General features: G+C 34.8%; 1 protein-coding gene across 9 annotated transcripts in view; it reads left to right on the forward strand.

Annotated features, from left to right (window-relative positions):
• Positions 1–19055, forward strand: part of ARFGEF1 (ADP ribosylation factor guanine nucleotide exchange factor 1) — a 169642-nt gene that overhangs the window by 54395 nt on the left and 96192 nt on the right. For all 9 annotated transcript variants that reach the window (XR_009214822.1, XM_058443929.1, XM_058443930.1 and 6 more), the window contains 4 exons: positions 387–497; positions 11036–11211; positions 12377–12510; positions 16553–16787. Coding sequence is in view for 8 of the 9 variants with exons in the window: in XM_058443929.1 (XP_058299912.1) it covers positions 387–497; positions 11036–11211; positions 12377–12510; positions 16553–16787 (656 nt within the window). In the remaining variant the exon portion in view is untranslated. The remainder of the gene's footprint in view (positions 1–386; positions 498–11035; positions 11212–12376; positions 12511–16552; positions 16788–19055) is intronic.

Genomic DNA, 19055 nt, shown 5'->3' on the forward strand with positions numbered 1-19055 from the left:
AATTACATTCAGTATATTTGATAAGGGATAGTGTAATGTGTGTGCTAAGTATAAGTAAGCATCTGTAGGACATGTTAGAAATGTTTCATTTAAAATACTTTTTGAAGTTTTGGTTCTTAAAGGACTAATCTAGAAAATTCAGTTAAGTGTAATAATGTAATAGCTTGTCAAATGAATCATTATTGAAATTGACTTGAATTTGGAAAATATTTAAGTTTTGGTATAAATTTTGAAGGTTTAGCATATACTTGCTTCTAATTTCATGTTATCTATTTGATTGTTTTTCTTTTATTCCTCATGGTTTAGGAGTTTTTCATCATAAATATTTAGTAAAAAGCTTCCAAAAAGTTAAAATAATGTTCTGTTGAATTTTTCTTCTTTTAAAGCATTATCTAAAAATGACGTGTTATATGATGGAGAAAACCATGATTGTGAGGAAAAGCCACAAGACATTGTACAGAACATTGTAGAAGAAATGGTGAACATTGTTGTTGGAGGTAGTATACTTCATTCAAAATTATTTTACTCTGTCTGTGGGATTTCATCTGACTGTGGAGACTTTGTAATGTCTGGAATAGAAAGGGCAAAGTTAAAACGTTTGGAGCCAACCAATGGAAAGTTATAAATTCCACATTTAGGATTTTGGCCTTGATTCTAGAACAAATGAAATGAAATGACCCAGAACTATGCTTTAAGAAGCTAAGTCTGGAAATAGGAATTCCCAGTAGGATACCAGCACAGTAATCAAAGCCTGGATAGGACAGAAACCATGGAAATGGAGACAAAAATATGGATAAGTGATATAATGTATATTGAATCAAGAAGACTTTGTAACTGATTAAGTAGGTAAAGAAGAGAAAATAAAGTGTGTCGGAGGCCCTCAAAATTACCCCAGGGTTTGGTGATTTCACTGGAAGCCGTCACAGGACCCAGCATATAGTTGTATTCACTGCATGATTTATTAGTGAAAAAGTACAAAGCAGAATCATCAACAGGAAGAGGAATATGGGGTGAAGCCTGGAGAAAATCAGGTACATGCTCCAAATGTCTTCTCTCAGTGAAGTCATACAGATTCTCTTAATTCAAATTGTGAAGTGTTGTCTACCAGCGAAGCTCATTAGAGACTCAGGGCCCAAGGTTTTTATTGGGGGCTGTTATATAGGCACCTAGCCTGTACCAAAATTCCAGGCTACCAGAAGGAAGGTTGGTGTTTAGCATAAATTACACTCTTTGTACAGTTTAACACAGTGAGTCACTTTTATCAGTTCTGGGAATAGTGGGATCCCTCCCAAAATATAGGTTCCTGGGTGCCGGCCAAAGGCCAGTCTTGCAAGTAGGCCTTTCTAAGGATAGGCAGTCTCTGGCCTGCTATGTTACCTCTTTTCTGCACAGGTAGTGTTTCAGTTTTTGAGCCTAAATGGACAGGTGGATGGTGGTACTATTGGTACAATTGAATCATCTTGGAAGATAAGTCACTTGGGGAAAAGGGCACTTATTTACTTTTGGTATACTGAATTTGACTTTCAGGTTGGCCATCCGTGTGGAAATGATTATGAAATACATAATGGAAAATAAAATTCTGGCTCAAGAGTTGCCAAGGCAGGTGCTATAGATGGGAGTCATTCTGTTAAAATTAATAGTGAAGCCATGAGATTACCAAGTGGGAACTGGTAGAGACTGAAGAAGAGACCATGGTTCGAAGAGTATGAATTTAAAATATATATTAAAAAATAAATAGAGAAGAAAAAATAGCAGTACATGCCCGTGCATTCTTTAAACATATAATAGTATAGTTAAGGAGTTGGCACATTATGGCCTGTGGGCCAGATTCAACCCACTACCTATTTTTGTATGTAAAATAGTACTGTGACACAGCCATGCTTATTTGTTTTTATACTGCCTACAGAGGTCTTCTGTTGCACTACATAGGTAAAGTTGAATAGTTCCAGTAGAGATTGTACGACCTCTAAAGCCTAAAATGTTTATCATCTGACCCTTTACTAAAAAAAAATTCACTAGCACCTAGCAGAATACAGAGTCTGAAGTGAAAGTTTTCATTTTTCTGCAACTTTTTACTTAGGAAAAATATCAAACCCAGAGAAAAGTTCAAAAAAAGGTACAGTGAACACCTTTGTGTCCTTCATCTGGATTCACTAATGGTTAACGATTTTGCTATGTTTACTTTATGTATCTTTAAATACCATACACATAATGTATGTGTCTTTGCTGAACCATTTGAAAATCAGTTGTATACATCATGACATTTCACCTGTAAATACCTCACAGCATATATCTTCTCCAAATAAGAGCATTCTCATAAGCACAATTCCATTTTCATACCTAGGGAAATTAACACGATTTCAAGAATATCTAATATACATATATTTTTCAGTGTTCCTAGTTTTCCCAAAATGTGTCTTATATCCTTTTTTTTCTTTTCTAAATCCAGAACTCAACCTGGGTACACTCTTATTTGCTTATCTGTCTCTTTGGTTTAAAACAAATCCTCTTGATTTTTCCCCTGAACTTTCGTGACATTTGCTTTTTTGAAGAATCTTTTGCCTTGTAGAATATTTCAAATTTTGGATTTATTAGATGGTTTCTTTACCATCCTATATGAGTAGATTGAGACTGTCATCTACATGATTAGTTTAGATTAAACATATTTGGCAAAAATACTGCATAGTGATATTAGTACTTAATATTACATCATATAAATTGGTACATAATGACAGGTTACCCCCCTGTTGGTGGCAGGGTTGGATCATTTGGTTAAGATGGTGATAATCAGCTGTCTGTAAAGGAACATTTTTCACTTTGTGATTAATAGCTAATCTGAGGTGATACTTTGATACTTGGAGACCATATGAAAATTTATTCACCCAGTGTTTTTTATTTGTTTTTCCCCCAAGATGAGGTCTTGCTCTGTCACCCAGCCTGGGGTGTAGTGGTACAGTCTTGGCTTCCTGCACCCTCGACCTCTTGGGCTCAAGCAGTCCTCCTGCCTCAGTCTCCTGCGTAGCTGAGTCTACAGTTACACACCACCATGCCCGGCTAGTTTTTGTATTTTTTTGTAGAGATGGGGTCTCGCTTGTGTTGTCCAGGCTGGGCTTGAGCTCCTGGCCTCAAGTGATCCTCACACCTCAGCCTCCCTAAGTGCTGGGATTACAGATGTGAACCACACACCTGGCCTACTCAATGGTTTTAGCACCCATTGATGATCCTTGCCTTACTCAGATATTGGGTTGCAATATAGCAATTTTCTAATTCTTAACATTCGTGGACATTTTTCTATAGAGAAGAGCTCTCCCACCCTGTCCCACCCCCCCTTTAAAAAATAATACCATGGGCTTAATGAATTCTTTTATTATTTGATGTGTTATAATCCTGTATCATCATTATTTTTATTTTTTTGCCTGCCAGTAGGAATCCCTTCAAGCTAACACCCACGTTCTTTTGATGTGATTCTATTAGTCCTTGAGCTTTTCCTTTATGTTCGGAACAGAAAGATGTTCCAGGTTCACCTTCAACTTCCGTTTTCCTCAGCCCTGGAATCAGCTAGTTCTCCAAAGAGTCTTTGTTCTTTTTAGTGGGCAGTTGTTCTTAGAAACCAAGAATTGGTTACAAGTTGCTCTTGTTGCTAGCTGCTGAGATGTCCTTACTTGTAGGCCCTTCCAATGGATAGAGATAGGGAAACATACAATTAGTCTTAAGTTCCTATTTGTAGTTCTACTTCACATCCAATACCACAAGGTTACTCCTCATCTTTCTGTACTTTCTATTTGTATCTTCCGTTTCCTACAGTGAAAACCCAGATTCTCAACAAGATGCCATTACCAACAGCAAACCTATAAAGTTCAAGATTTCTCTGTAATTGTATGTATCCTTAAATATATCCTACTAAAGATGAGTGAGAGTACTGTTTTGAAAAAGTTACTTGCATTATTTTATTGGTTCTTTTTTTAAATATGGACAATATTTACGTGATTCAAAGTCAAAATTACATAAAATGCTTACTTGGAGAACTCCTCCATCAGCTCCTTCCTTCTCTGATCCTCCTATGGGTAATCACTTTCACTAGCTTTTAGTTTATCTCTGGGGATTAGGGGGTTGTGCGTACATGTCTGCTTGTACATAAGAGATGTAAGCAAGGGCGTATTTTTTATTTCCGTTTCTCACGTTTTTTGTTAGAGTACTGCATGTATGTGTGTGTTGCATTTTTTCACCTAACATATTAGAAATCATTCTATTTCAGTTGATGGAGATTTTCTTCTTTTCTCTCATGGCTTTCTGCATAATACTACCTTATGCAGATATATCATAGTTTATTCAGCCAGCCCCCTGTTGCACTTAAGTTGTTTCCAGTGTTTTGCTGTTACAAATAATGTTGCAGTGAATAACTTTGTACATCTGTATTGTTTCATATTTATGGAAGTTTATTTTCAGGGCAAATTCCTAGAAATGAGATTATTGGGTCAAGTGGTAAATGAATATGAATATCTGTTAGCTATTGCTAAATTCCTCTTTGTAGGTGTTGTGCCATTTTGCACTCTTACCATTAATGTATGAGAGTGCCTTTCTCTCCACAGCTGGTAGTACTAAAAGATTTTGAGTTTTTACCAACCTGATAGGTGAGAAATGTATCTCAGTTTGGTTTTAATGTGCATTTCTCTGACTGTGAGTGAAATTAAACATCTTTTCATATCTGTAGGATCATTAGTACATCTTTTAGTGAGTCATTTATTCATGTCTTTTGTTCATTTTTCCATCAGATTTTTATCCTTTTCCCCTTAAGAATCCTTTATGTATTAGGATTCTGTGATATATTTTAGAGATACTTTCTCTCAGTTTGTTATTTGCCCAAGTCTTTTGATCTTATTATGATGTGTTTTGCTGTACATAATTTTTTAAATAATTTTTTTCACACATGCCTGCATATATATTACATATGTTTAAGATAAATGGGAATATACTATACTTACAGTTTGATAATCTGCCTTTTTCACATATTAAACTATATCCATTCACATCCATTTGAATTTCATCATAACACTGGGCCATAATTTATTTAAATAATCTCCTATTAATACTAGCATTTAGATTATTTCCAGGTTTTTGCTTTTTATAAACATTGCTGCGATATACATTCTTACTATAGACATCTTTTTGCACTTATCTTTTGGATAAATTATAAAGCAGGAATAGCTTGATCAAGGTGTATGAATATTAAAAAATTTGTATACAGTGCTATAATGTCACTGTAATGATGGTATTTATTGTATTGTTTTAATTTGCATTTGGCTATTTGCAGGGTCAAAACGTAGGCAATTATTTTTATAGGTCAAACATTGGCAATTTTGTATATTCCAACTGAATATCATTGGACTACTTATCTTTTTTTGAATTACTATTCTTGTCTTTTGCCTATTTTTCCTTTTCTTTCTTTTGTTCTTATTTTCAAGAGTTCTTCATACTAAGAAATTATTCCTTGTACAAAAAAATATTGTAAATATTTTTTCTACTCAGTCTTTGTTTTGTTTGAACTTTTGCTTATATTATTTTCTTTTTCTTTTTCTTTTTTTTTTTTTTGAGATGGATTCTTGTTGCTCTATCTTCCAGGCTGGAGTGCAGTGGCAAGATCTCGGCTCACTGCAACCTCTGCCTCTCGAGTTCAAGCAGTTCTCCTGCCTCAGCTTCCCGAGTAGCTGGGATTACAGGTGCACACCACCATGCCCAGCTAATTTTTGTATTTTTTTAGTAGAGACGGGGTTTCACCATGTTGGCCAGGCTGGTCTTGAACTCCTGACTTTGTGATCCACCCGCCGTGGCCTCCCAAAGTGCTGGGATTACAGGCGTGAGCCACCGCGCCTGGGCTATACTTTTATTTCCAAGCACATACTTGACCACAAAAAAAAATTTTTAAGATTATCTTTTTAATTTGTGGTTTCTGGTTTTGTCTTGCTTAAAATGGATTTTACCACCCTAAGATTGTAAAATGTACTGTGATACCTTTTGCTAATACTTTTTATTTTTTGACTTTAGCTCTTTAATTCATCTCAGATTTATTTTTCTGTATGGTATGAAATTGTATAGCTAATTATAACCTATGGAAATAATCATTTCTCAATTAATTTGACATGAAAATTTTATCCTAAATGATTCTGTTTTTTGAGTTTTCTGTACAGTTGTAATGAGCTATTTGTCTATTCCTAACCAGTGTTGAATTATGTAAAATATTTTGGCTTTATAGTACATTTTAATTTTCATAGTGCAAGGCCTCCCACTTCAATTTTTTTCTTTAGTTTTTTATTTTTGTATTCTATGGTATCAATTTTTAAAATATCTATTAAATGTATTTTTTTAGGTGAACTTTAGAATCACTTTATTAAGTTCAAAAATTAAAGCTTACTTAGTAATTGAAATTGTAATGTGCTTATAAATTAACTTGGGAAGATATCTTCTTTGCAACAGCATCGAGTCCAGAAACATAAAAAGTTCATTTAGTCAAGTCTTTTACATCATTCAGGAAAGTTTTGTTGTTTTCTTCCTTTGCCTCATGCATATTTTTTGTTAAATTATTTCTATATTTTTGGCATACTTTTGATAATATTTTGGTTGAGTCCTCTATTCCCTAATTTAATTGGAATATAGAAAAATTCTTGTTTTTCCATATTTCTCTCCTGTTTGGTCACCTTCTGAACTCATATTATTTCTAAAAGTTTTTCATTTGGCTGTTTTTTCTGAGTGAATAATGATATTTTTATCTTTGTCTCTTCCTTTACAGCATTTATAGCTTATTTTTGTTTGTTTCTTTTTGTTACATTAAATTGGCTAGAACCTCCAGAAAATGTTGAATAGTGTTAATGATGGCAAGGATATTCATTTTTTTTAACATTATTGCTATATTTCACCATTAAATTTGATGATTGCTTTTGGTTTTGGAGGATACTCTATCAAGTTAAGTTTTCTTGTTGTTTATTAAAAGATACTTTTATCTTTTGTATTTACATGACTGTGTGTGCATGGGTATGAATTTTACTTTTGTTTTTTAAATCAGGAGTAGCAGTTGATTTTTTTATGACTTTTTGTCATTTTAGAAATTTGTTGTTGTTGTTGTTAATTCTTCTTCATCTTTTCTGTTCTTTTCCACATCTCACACTATACAGATGTTGAATATTCTAGGTCATGTCCTTGATTGCTATTGCAATCTTCTCTAATTTCCATCATTTTGTCTTAGGGTTTTACATTCAATGAGAATGTTACAAGGGTTTTTCCATTTTGCAAATATTTTTTAGTAATATCCATTCTACTGCTTTTTCCAATGTAGTTTTTGTTTCAGTAATATTTTTGTCCCTAAGAACCCCGTTTTTCTCTGAGCTTCTTTTTTTTTAATAGCACTTTGCTCTTGTGTATTATTGCAACATTCCTTTACTTATTACTGACTGTACTAACTGGAACTATCCCAGCTGTGAAATCTAATTACCCATTTGCTCAGATTGCTGTCTTTTGTCTTCACTTTTGAGCTGTAAACTTTGTTTTTGCCTGTTTGTAGAAAGAGAGACTAGATTTGATCAGTCTACTCTCAGTAATTGTGTATATGTTTTTTCTATTTCTTGTGAGGCCTTCCTTTCCAAAATTCATGAGGTGACTGTGGTCCAAAGGCAGACCTCATTTCTAAGCTGAGAGCAAAGAAGCAGGTACCTCCCTTGAGCAGGGTATGGCTCTAGTGGCACTTGGGCTGTGTAGGCCCATATCATTCACCATGTTGTCAACACAAAGCAAAGTCAAGTGAAGCTTGGGATGAATGCTATACACTTTTTATATATTCTACACAGAAGGAGATCTTCACACTTGTTGATTTGTTCTCACTCTCCCAACCCTTGCCAGGGAATCTTAGGCTGGCATCATTCAGTAATGGCTTTAATTGGAAATAAGTAGAAACAGAGTAGGAGCCTAGAATCTTAGTTGGTTTTCCTTCTGTGTTTATTGCGGCATTCCCAGTTAGCTGAGATACTGCTCTCTCCTTTCCTGGCCTACTTGTTCTGTTAGGAGACCTACTAAACAAATAATCTACTTTAATTAGCAGGCAGTGATCAAATACAGTCTAGATGATCATGGCTGTGGTCAGCTCTATTGATAGACATTGGCATGGTTCCCCAAGCTCTTCAATTTGCATCTTCCCTCCTACCTCATAGCACCTTGCCATTCTAGGCTTTGAAGTCTTTCAGAACCCAAGTGGTAAAACAATCATCTCTCTCAGGTAGGCCTATTCTTTGCATGTGTTCAGTCATAAGTAATAAATTAAATAGCTTTTCCTTTGATCTCAACCTACTTTCTAGGAATTCCTCAAAGTTTATGATCCAGTGATATGCTCCTTAGTTTATCAGCGTTATTAAAGGTACATCTCTTGTTTATATATATTTTTTGTAATTTCAGTGGGATTTGTCAAAGGAGAAGGTAAATTGGTAGGCTCAATTCACCACCTTGAAAGTAGAAGTTTGCATCTATGTTTAAAGGATAATTAGAGGAAAAAACATGAGACAGTAATAATACTAACTGTATTAAGTGCTTTCTGTATATCCCAAATGATTTTATGTGCTTGTATTTATTCATTTACTCTTCCCTCAAGCACTGGGATGTTTAGGTACTATTACTGTCCCCTCTTTACAAATGAGAAAATTGAAGTAATGAGTGATTATTCCTTTCGAAGAAGTGATAAAGTGAAGATTTCAACCCACAGGGGTGTGGCTTCAAAGTCTAAAAAGAAAATCAGGAAATGTTTTCAGTTTCTTTAAGAAATTTCTTGAGACGGAAAGGAGGAAAGTAATATCAAAGAATATTGAGTATTCATTTGAGAAATTTAATAAAAAGAGGGAAGAAAATGGACAAGAGCTGAGGTGTAGCAAGAGGTGAAGGAAGATTTTGTGTGTGTGTGTGAAAATATTTGAATGTTTATTGGATAATGGGGAAGATCCAGTTGTGTGCACAAAATTGAAAAAGCAATGTTAAAATACTTAGTGGAGGAAGATACTGTTGAAGGCAGGAAGAGATGTATTTTTGTGGTGCTGCAAGAGACAGTGAGGGAGCCTATGTTAAATTACCTGATTTTTAGCTAAGTAGTAGGTGGAAGTCATTTGTTAAGGGGAGGTGGGGAGAGAATCATAGGAAGAGATGTAATTGGGTGCGGAGAGAAAAAGTTTTGGAATAAGTACTCTGGGGAATGAGATAGGAACTCAGTTTCTAATAATCATTGTTAGTTTTCTTCTGAGTCTTTCCACAATCTTTACATATGTAAATTCTTTTTTTAAAAAAAATTTTTTGTAGCGATGGTGTCTCACTATGTTGCCCAGGCTGGTCTTGAGCTCCTGACCTCAAGTGATCCTCCCACCTTGGCCTGCCAGAGTGCTGGGATTATATGCCTGGCCTATGCATTCTTTATATATGTAATATATAAAAACTATAGTGGTATTTAGCACATCAAACATTAGCATATGAAAGCTCCAAAAGTCCTCTTAAGAAAGCATCTGTTTTGTGTAACAGTTTCCGTAATGTATTTTATTACTGAATATATTTTTCATGTTATACTTATTAATGCAAAACTTGCTTTGGAATTATCCAGTTTTTTTTTTTTTTTTTTTTTTTTTTTTTTTTGAGATGGCGTCTTGCTCTGACAGGATAGAGTGCAGTGGTGCTGTCTCGGCTCACTGCAACCTCCACCTCCCAGGTTCAAGTGATTCTCCTGCCTCAGCCTCCTGAGTAGCTGGGATTATAGGCGCCTGCCACTGTGCCCAGCTTATTTTTGTATTTTTATTAGAGACGAGGTTTCACCATGTTGGCCAGGCTAGTCTCGAACTCCTGACCTCATGATCCACCCTCCTCGGCCTCCCAAAGTGCTGGGATTACAGGTGTGAGCCACCGCGCCCAACCTATCCAGTTTAATCTATTCCAGGGTCTTCTAATTTGGAGAGGAGAAAGCAACTTCTGGGTAGGGGAACCAGAAGCTGCTACTCCTTTCATATTACTCGAGTCACTCAAAAGTTGGAGACATTTTATCAATTAGTAACAAAATTAGTAATAACTACCACTTATTGAGTACCAGTTTTATTCTTTACGTCTTGTATGTGTGTTTTGGTGGTTCCTCATAGACCTCATTATTTCTGTTACTTATGAAGAAACCCAGGCAAAGAAAGATGAAATAATTTACCCCATTAACTGGTGAAGACATGATTGAAACACAGGTCTTTAGTATTTCAGAATCTGTGTTCCTTATAGTACAGCGTGTGTCTCTCGTACTATCTTATAGTTTTCTTTCAATTGGTAGCATGAAAGAGTTTCATTATACCTAGAGTAGTTCTGGAACTTGGTATTATTTTCATTATCTCTGTTTGTTCTACCAGAAGTCATTTGTTTCTGTTTATATTAATTACAAGTATGATTACTGAAAGTGATCTAGTGAAAAATTTTCAGTGGTGTAGGTCATTATTTCCCTGGCTGTGTTCCAAAGAACATAGATTGTTAGAGATATTCATAGGAATTCTAAAAACGGGAAGGGGGCTCATGGTAAAATAAATTTTGGAAACACAACATACTGTATATCCTTGGAGAGTTTTGTACATATTAGCAACTTAAAGGCTATAATAAAGAAACCTATTTCCCAGAATTTCCTGAACTAATTTGACAATGAGATATTTTTTCGAGGAATTTGTCTTCACATCTCAAGTCATTAGCATTCATCAAAACCCAGTTCAGTAAATGCTAATATAGACTAAAATTAAGCTTCTGTTTTGGCACATCCTAGTTAGCCTTTCATCAGCTAAGTGTGTTTCATTGCCAGAGCAACTTAAGGATTGTATTTGGAAGTATGCCAGATGCATACTTATTTAGTAGTAAGTATGCTAACCTTTAAATGGTGCCAATGCATATTTTACTTCACATTGCTTTCCTGCCACTGTTTCATTTTAAATACTCTATGCTTTTTAAATACACTTCGGTTAAGTCAGATATATTTGCATGGTTTTTATTCTTATCATTTTAGATATGGGAGAAAGGACTACTATAAATGCAAGTGCAGATGGCAACATTGGAACTATAGAGGATGGTAGTGACAGTGAAAATATTCAAGCAAATGGAATTCCAGGAACACCAATTTCTGTTGCATATACACCATCCTTACCTGATGATAGATTGTCAGTCTCTTCCAATGATACTCAGGTATAAATGGAGGGGTGGGGAGGGGGAGAAATCCTGTTAATCTTACAATTTATAGGCTACCACCACCTTCTCATGAGTATTTTCAGCTGTTGATGCTGCCTGAATTTTATTTAGTTTGGGGAAATAAGAAACTGGGGTTTTTTTTCCCTTCATTTATATAAATTACAGCGATTTTTTTCCCCTTCATATTTTGATAATTACATTTCCAACTTTAAGGTATGTCTCATCTATGTTTACATCTTCTCCACAACCATCTACCAATTGAATTAACATTTAATAAGAACATTCTTATTACATATTCACAAAATAATTCTGGTATGGGCTGAATATTCCTAATCTGAAATTCAAAATGCTCCAAATCCAAAACTTTTTGAGTGCCAAGATGACGCTCAAAGGTCACACACAAAGGAAATGCTCATTGGAGAATTCCACATTTTGGATTTTGGGATTAGGATGCTCAATCGGTATAATGCAGACAGTACAAAATCCAAAAAAATCTGAAACCCAAAACACTTCTGGTCCCAAGCATTTCAGGTGACTGAACCTGTGTTGTAGGGTGAGAAAACTTTTAGAAATTTGGGGAGCTTCACCTTAACCTTTGTTCAGGGCTGCAAAGAAATCAGTGCTATGGTAATGACAGGTTCTTTTCCTGCTTCCTACCCTATATTTTGTGTGTAAAAAATCTGCCTTTTTAGGTAAAGGAGTCCTCCACTAAGTGTCCCATATTTAGGAGTACATTTTCTTGGCTTGGTTGACTTTCAGTTTATGTTTGCCCAGAGTGAGACAAAAAATAAAATAGGATAAAAGCATAAAACAGTCAATGACAGGTAGTAGTGAGTATAATTTAGGTCTTTGGATAGGATCTTGTCAGGCATGATGTATCAGTTTTTTGTCAGTAATAGTATGAGCTGGGTAAATTTTTAGAGTTTATTTGGTTTATTAATAAGGAATATTTTTAAAGTGCATTTTTAAAGGTATTTATTGTTGGGTGTGGTCCGTGGAGTATAAAAGAAAAACAATGCGGCAGATTCCCTCATCTGCTTCCCCTTCCAATAGTGGGGGAATCTCCACCTGTTAGTGAATTGAGTGAAATACAGTAGAAGGCTGAAGTGATTTTACACTGGCAAATATCTCTAAAATTTTCATGGTATGTTAACTTGTTTAGGAATCTGGAAATTCTTCAGGACCTTCACCTGGTGCTAAGTTTTCCCACATTTTACAAAAGGATGCCTTTCTAGTATTCAGGTCATTGTGTAAACTGTCAATGAAACCACTGTCAGATGGACCACCAGATCCAAAGTAAGTTATTAACTGTTTTGCCTGACAAATAGAGTTTTTAGGCTTGAAACTTACTGTTAAGGTAATGTTTGGATTTTCTTTTGTTCTTTTTGTCCTGTAGAACCATAAAAAAAAATTGGGTGGAGGGGAGGTATTTTACGTTTAAGAAAAAAATATTGAAAATTCAAAACTGCTGGAGTAGATAACTTACACTATTTCCTAAAGGGTATGTGACTTATACTATTTTCTAAAAACAAAAAGTTTCAACATTGCTGGAATAGATAACTTATGCTATTTCCTAAAGGGTGTGACAGCATTCTAGAATAGTGCCTGGTGCATAGGAGGGACTCAATAAGTGTTATCAAATGAATGAATTAATGAATTCTTATTTCCATATAAGTAACTTTGGAGCTAATGTAACCCTGTATCCCAGCCCTAGGTTTCTAAAAACTGCCAGTCAAAAGGTACTAAAACCTAAAAGAAAGAAATCTTAAAAATTGTAATGAAAGATAATGCATATTCATTAAGGTCTGACAAAATGCCCTAGGATGATATCTTTGTCTATTGGGATCAGGAAGAACTTTGAGTTAGGAGCCACTTGTCTAATTTTCATGAAATATATTAGATTAAGCCATAGGAAAGTGCCATTTTTGTAAGTCATAAATGGTCAAGTATCCTCATGATTCAAATATAACTAATTACTCTTGAGATTGAGTTTGGAAGTTATATGAGTTGCCCGCCTCTCTAATATTGCAGCATGAGGTATTGCAGTATGACAATTTTAGAACTTTCTGGAGAAAGAAACCTTGGAGCAGACCATAACTTTAAGAAAGGGATATTGAAATAGAGATGTAAGGAAACAGTACTTCAATTTAAAAAAATTCTATAGAGTGTTTCAGTTTCTGAGTGGCAACTGAGCAGACCAGAGACAGTTGCTGTGAACACTTCATACATATGTGGAAACTACATTTGTTATATTTGTTTAATTTTGTCAGATTGTACCAGTTCAGGGAGAAACACCCTTTAGACCCAGAAGCCTAAAATCATGAAATCTTTTTAGACCCAAACCCTGAGTCAGAAATCAACATTCAAAAATCTCATTAAAAAATCGACAGTTATGAATTTTAAAAAGTCTCATTCAAAAATCACCAGTTTTAACATCTCATTCTGAATCAATGAAGACTACTTTGAGAAAGAGAAGAATTTGGTATTATTGCTGAAGGCCATTTTTGCCATGCTTTAAAAATGTTATTGACCATTAAAGCCTCAGATGCTTTTTTCCAAATCAAATGTAAAAATTGTGATTTGAAAGAATGCTAGAAACAGAAAAGAAGAAATTCTTTAAAATGCTGAGAATGAAAAGGACACAAAGGAAAATAATGTGAATTTTGAGGAGTACTTAGTAGGGAAGAGTATGCTCATTTATTCCTGAAAAAAGAGTGATCTGGTTTTGAAAAGATGCTATCTTTAATGTTACAAAGGATTCTTATGAGGAATAATGTAAATTAACAAGCCTTATACTTAGTGGGTTTAAACCAAATATTAGGAAATTTTGTTTGAAGACCTTCTTGACTTTTGACTATCAAGGTCATTAAACAATGGAATTGAATACTGAATACACCCTTAGAAGCTATTCTTTTTCCAAAAGAATATGTAGTTTTCTGTCTTTAATGATTTTTTTTTTTTTTTTTGCCAAATGTCAAGCTTTTGTAGTTACGTAATTTTCTTTTTTTCTGTCTTTGCTTCCCCTTATATTTTCTGGTCTTGCTAAAATGATGATCCAGGAAATGTTCTTTAAGCCTGAATCATGATTTGAAACTACCCCATGAAAAACTGCAGACCTGAAATTTCCAGCCTCTTTTGCCTATCAAAAGTATAACTTATTGTGTCATAAGATAGTTGTCTAATCATTTCTTCATTCGTTATTGCCTTGTACACAGTAGGTATTTAATAAATGGATGAATACAAGAATAAGTCCATTAATTTTTTTTAGCATGTACAGTATACAAGATGTTTTGTTAAATGTTGGGAATACAAATATAAAACATAACTTTGAACAAACACTCATTGTTATAGAATGGTAAGCTGCAGGATTTAATTACAGTAGGAATTGAGCATAATAGGTGATAAATGTGAGCTAGAATAGGAAGTAGTGTGTGAGCCTTGGAAGAATAGAACAGGAGGGGAGGTGGTGGGTTACTTTGTAGTTCCCTGTAGCTATTTGAAGTCTTAGTTCTCGCTGTCTCTAACTTGATTTATCTAAGCATTTTTTTGGTAATTATGTATTTGCTGCACATATTCTTAGATTCAAAGGAAGACTCAGTGCAGTAGCCATCTTAGAAACATGACTGTGTAGTAATGAGCCATAATATTATTGGCTCCAGTTTTATTTCAGAGAAAGTAGTATTTTTTTGTGATACCCATTTACGTGAAATTAACAATTCCTTATTAGATTTACGTAGCTTCTTGAATTACTTGACACTTATAACCATAAAATTTTTCAGGTGGAAATCAAGGGCAATTAAATTTACTATATAGTGTAAATGTGACTGAAAGCAGCATTTGGGCTTTTTTTTTTTTAAAAAAAAAAAAAAAAAAAAAAAAAAACTGCTAGAGCATTTTGGTGTGTTCTGCATTTGAAATGTTGCCTGGGATCAATGTCCTTGATCTGTTGGGCTTAGAGATCAGTTTCAATGGGAGGAAAATTGTGTTTGCAAAATCAATAATTAAAACACTAGATGGTGATCAGAAGCATGCCATAGTATATTGATTGGGAAAAAAATTAAAAATTTTAAGCCAAAAACTACTTTTTCAGCTTTTCATTACAAAATTATTTAGAATAAGTTGCTAAGCTATTTAAGTTTGTATTTTTATTTTATTTTATTATTATTATTTTTTGGACACGGAGTCTCACTCTGTCACCCAGCCTGGAGCACAGTGGTGCGATCTCAGCTCACCGCAGCCTCCACCTCCCAGGTTCAAGTGATTCTCCTGCCTCAGCCTCCCGAGTAGCTGGGATTACAGGTGCCCACCACCACACTCGGGTAATTTTGTATTTTTAGTGGAGACGGGGTTTCACCATGTTGGCCAGACTTGTCTCAAATTCCTGACCTCAAGTGATCCACCTGCCTCAGCCTCTCAAAGTGCTGGCATTACAGGCAGGAGCCACCACGCCTGGCCTTAAAGTTTTTAATTGTTCTGAATACCTCTATATTTATTTCAAAAGAAAAAAAAATCTTTAAATGGTTACTGAAAAAGTAAGCTTGAATTAGTGCTGTCACTTGTTAATGCAACCAAAACTTTTTTTTTTATTGTTTAGGATTTTTGAGTAGCATAACCAGAAAAAAGTCCATTGGAACTGTTGTGTATTAATACTAAATATGGCATGTAATCTGAGAAGTTGATGATGATTTGTACGGAGAAGTATGGTTGTATAAGAAAGGAACACAGCATATATCTTCACACTATTTTTTTCTTTTCCAGTGAAACAATAGGTTGATGTTAAATATTTGTGAATTTTTTTTTTCTTTTTAAAAAGTTTGTGAGCCAGGCGCGGTGGCTCATGCCTGTAATCCCAGCACTTTGGGAGGCCGAGGTGGGTGGATCACGAGGTCAGGAGATCAAGACCATCTTGACTAACATGGTGAAAGCCCATCTCTACTAAAAATACAAAAAATTAGCTGGGCGTGGCGCCTGTAGTCTCAGCTACTTGGGAGGCTGAGGCAGGAGAATCGCTTGAACCTGGGAGGCGGAGGTTGCAGTGAGCTGAGATCACTGCACTCCAGCCTTGGTGACAGTGAGACTCTGTCTCAAAATAAATAAATAAATTTAAAAAGTTTGTGAAATTTATAAATTTATGGTTCAAGGGAACATCAGTGAAAGCATCTGTTGTTAGTGGCTAAGTTGTTCATGTACTGTACTTTTTTATGTTATAGAATTTTCTCTTCCTCTCCATTTACAAAGTTTATGAAATTATGTGTATCTGGAAATATTTTTGGAACAACCTATTATTACCATAATGCCAACCTTGTTCATATACTGTGCCTTCTTTTTTACATTTTAGGTCTCATGAACTACGATCCAAGATTCTTTCATTGCAGTTACTTCTATCCATTCTGCAGAATGCAGGACCTATTTTCAGGACAAATGAGATGTTTATTAATGCTATTAAGCAGTATCTTTGTGTTGCACTCTCAAAAAATGGAGTCTCATCTGTTCCAGAGGTTTTTGAGCTTTCTCTTTCTATATTTCTTACTTTGTTGTCAAATTTCAAGACACATCTGAAGATGCAAATTGAGGTACGTTTTGCATTTAGGCATTGAAATATAATATTACTATTGGATATTTCATTTGTTTCATGTTAAATCATATTTGAATACACTGCAAAGTTCTCCAGAATGTGAAATAGTATTTGTATATTGCCATGCACTTGTTTTTTTTCATTCACCTGTTCAACTAATATGTGCCAACGAAGTACTAGGCACTGGATAAGCACTAAGAATGCAAAATGAAATAAGATGCAGCCACTGTCCTCAAGGAACTTGTACTAGTTGAATAAATGGTTCTTGCTCTCTTGAATTAATTTGGTCCTCATAATAGCTTTGCCATTGTCTATGTGGTATATTATAATACATTTGTTTATCTTAAAAGAAAGTTCCAAATATATATTGCATCTCCATTATTTTAAACCATTTATAAGTATTAGGCATTTTAAAAGATGTGATTGAGGGGCATTATATTTTGGGGTTCTATTTTGGATATTTGAAAAAAATTAATATTTGCTTTGTACTTTTTTTAATGTATATATTCCTAAAGTTTTCTCCCAGGATCTTTGGAAATAGAATAGCAATCACGTGGTTCTAAAATACTGTCAGAGATTTAGTAGAACTAAATTAGGGATTTTTTTCAATCGTGTCTGCATGTGTTGTGCAAGTGTACCAGTCTCCTTTTTTTTTTTTTTTTTGAGACGGAATCTCACTCTGTCACCCAGGCTGGAGTGCAGTGGCGCAATCTCGGCTCACTGTAAGCTCCGCCTCCCGGGTTTACGCCATTCTCCTGCCTCAGCTTCCCGAGTAGCTGGGACTACAGGTGCCCACCACCTCGCCAGGCTAATTTTTTGTTTTTTAGTACAGATGGGGTTTCACTGTGTTAGCCAGGATGGTCTCGATCTCCTGACCTCGTGATCCACCTGCCTTGGCCTCCCAAAGTGCTGGGATTACGGGCGTGAGCCACCGTGCCCGGCCTTTTTTTTTTTTTTTTTTGAGATGGAGTTTCCCTCTTGTTGCCCAGGCTGGAGTGTAATGGTGCGATCCACCACAACCTCTGCCTACCGGGTTCAAGTGATTCTCCTGCCTCAGCCTCCAGAGTAGCTGGGATTATAGGCGTGTGCCACCACGCCTGGCTAATTTTGTATTTTTAGTAGAGACGGGGTTTCTCCATGTTGGTTAGGTTGGTCTCAAACTCCCGACCTCAGGTGATCTGTCCGCGTCCGCCTCCCAAAGTGCTGGGATCATAGGCGTGAGCCATTGCGCCCAGCCTTAAGTGTTTTTTTTTTTTTTTTAAAGGTGTACCAGTTTATGATTTTTTGTTTTCATCTTCAAATAAAATTTAAAAATAGTACTTTATGTTTTACCAATTTAATGAATGCTTTTTTTCAATTTGTTATTTGTTGAAATGTTGTTTTGGTTGTGATGTTGTATGTTTTAAAAATACTCTTATGTTGTCAGTTTTTACCTTCATATTATGTTTGATATACAGGTTATATTTTAATTTTTGTTAATTTTATATTTAATCCTAACTCAAGACTCATAATTCACTAGCTTGTTAGAAAGGATAAATTATTTTTCCAGAATTTCGAAATGGCTAAAATAGTCATATTATCCATTAATGTTAATGTTCTGTAATAGCTGTCAAGATTGATTTAGAACATTGTTATGAGAATGAAACAGAATTAGGCCTTGATATTTTAAGTGAAAAGCTTTTTAATTTGGGCCATATTTTTGGACAGGAAACCATTTTTGGTGCCTATATGATGTATGATGTCAAGTTTTAAGAATTTGCCATATGTCTGTTAAGATAATACAAGGCGTTTAACTAGGAAGAGTTGCCGTTTTTAGATAGTTTTTCCCCATTATCTGTAGTAACTATAAATAAAAGGCAGTTAAAAAAACTTTTGGAACTTTTACTTTTGTAAAAAAACAGAAATCTTTCATTTGATGATGAGACATTTAAGTTGGCATTAGAAAATTTTGTAATACTCTATGTAGCTGATTACAGATTTTTTTGGTCACTGAGATTCTGCTTCTGTAGCTACTGTTTACAGACTGTAAAATATAAATTCTTAGATCTAGATATCAAAAATTATTTAAGTTGAGATTACTATTTTTGCACAGCAAATTCAACTTTGCAAAAATGAATTTGAAAGGAAAAACTTTAAGAAATTTCTTGTCAATTTGTAGATGGTAGATTCTCATTACAAAATTATTGTAATCTAATTTTTAAAAATTAGGTTTATTTCACTGCTTATTGTCCCTCAGGGGGAGATAATGAGGATAAAAATGAGATAA

The sequence above is a fragment of the Hylobates moloch genome, unplaced genomic scaffold, assembly GCF_009828535.3.
Source record: "Hylobates moloch isolate HMO894 unplaced genomic scaffold, HMol_V3 SCAFFOLD_9, whole genome shotgun sequence".
In the NCBI taxonomy this organism is placed as follows: domain Eukaryota; kingdom Metazoa; phylum Chordata; class Mammalia; order Primates; family Hylobatidae; genus Hylobates; species Hylobates moloch.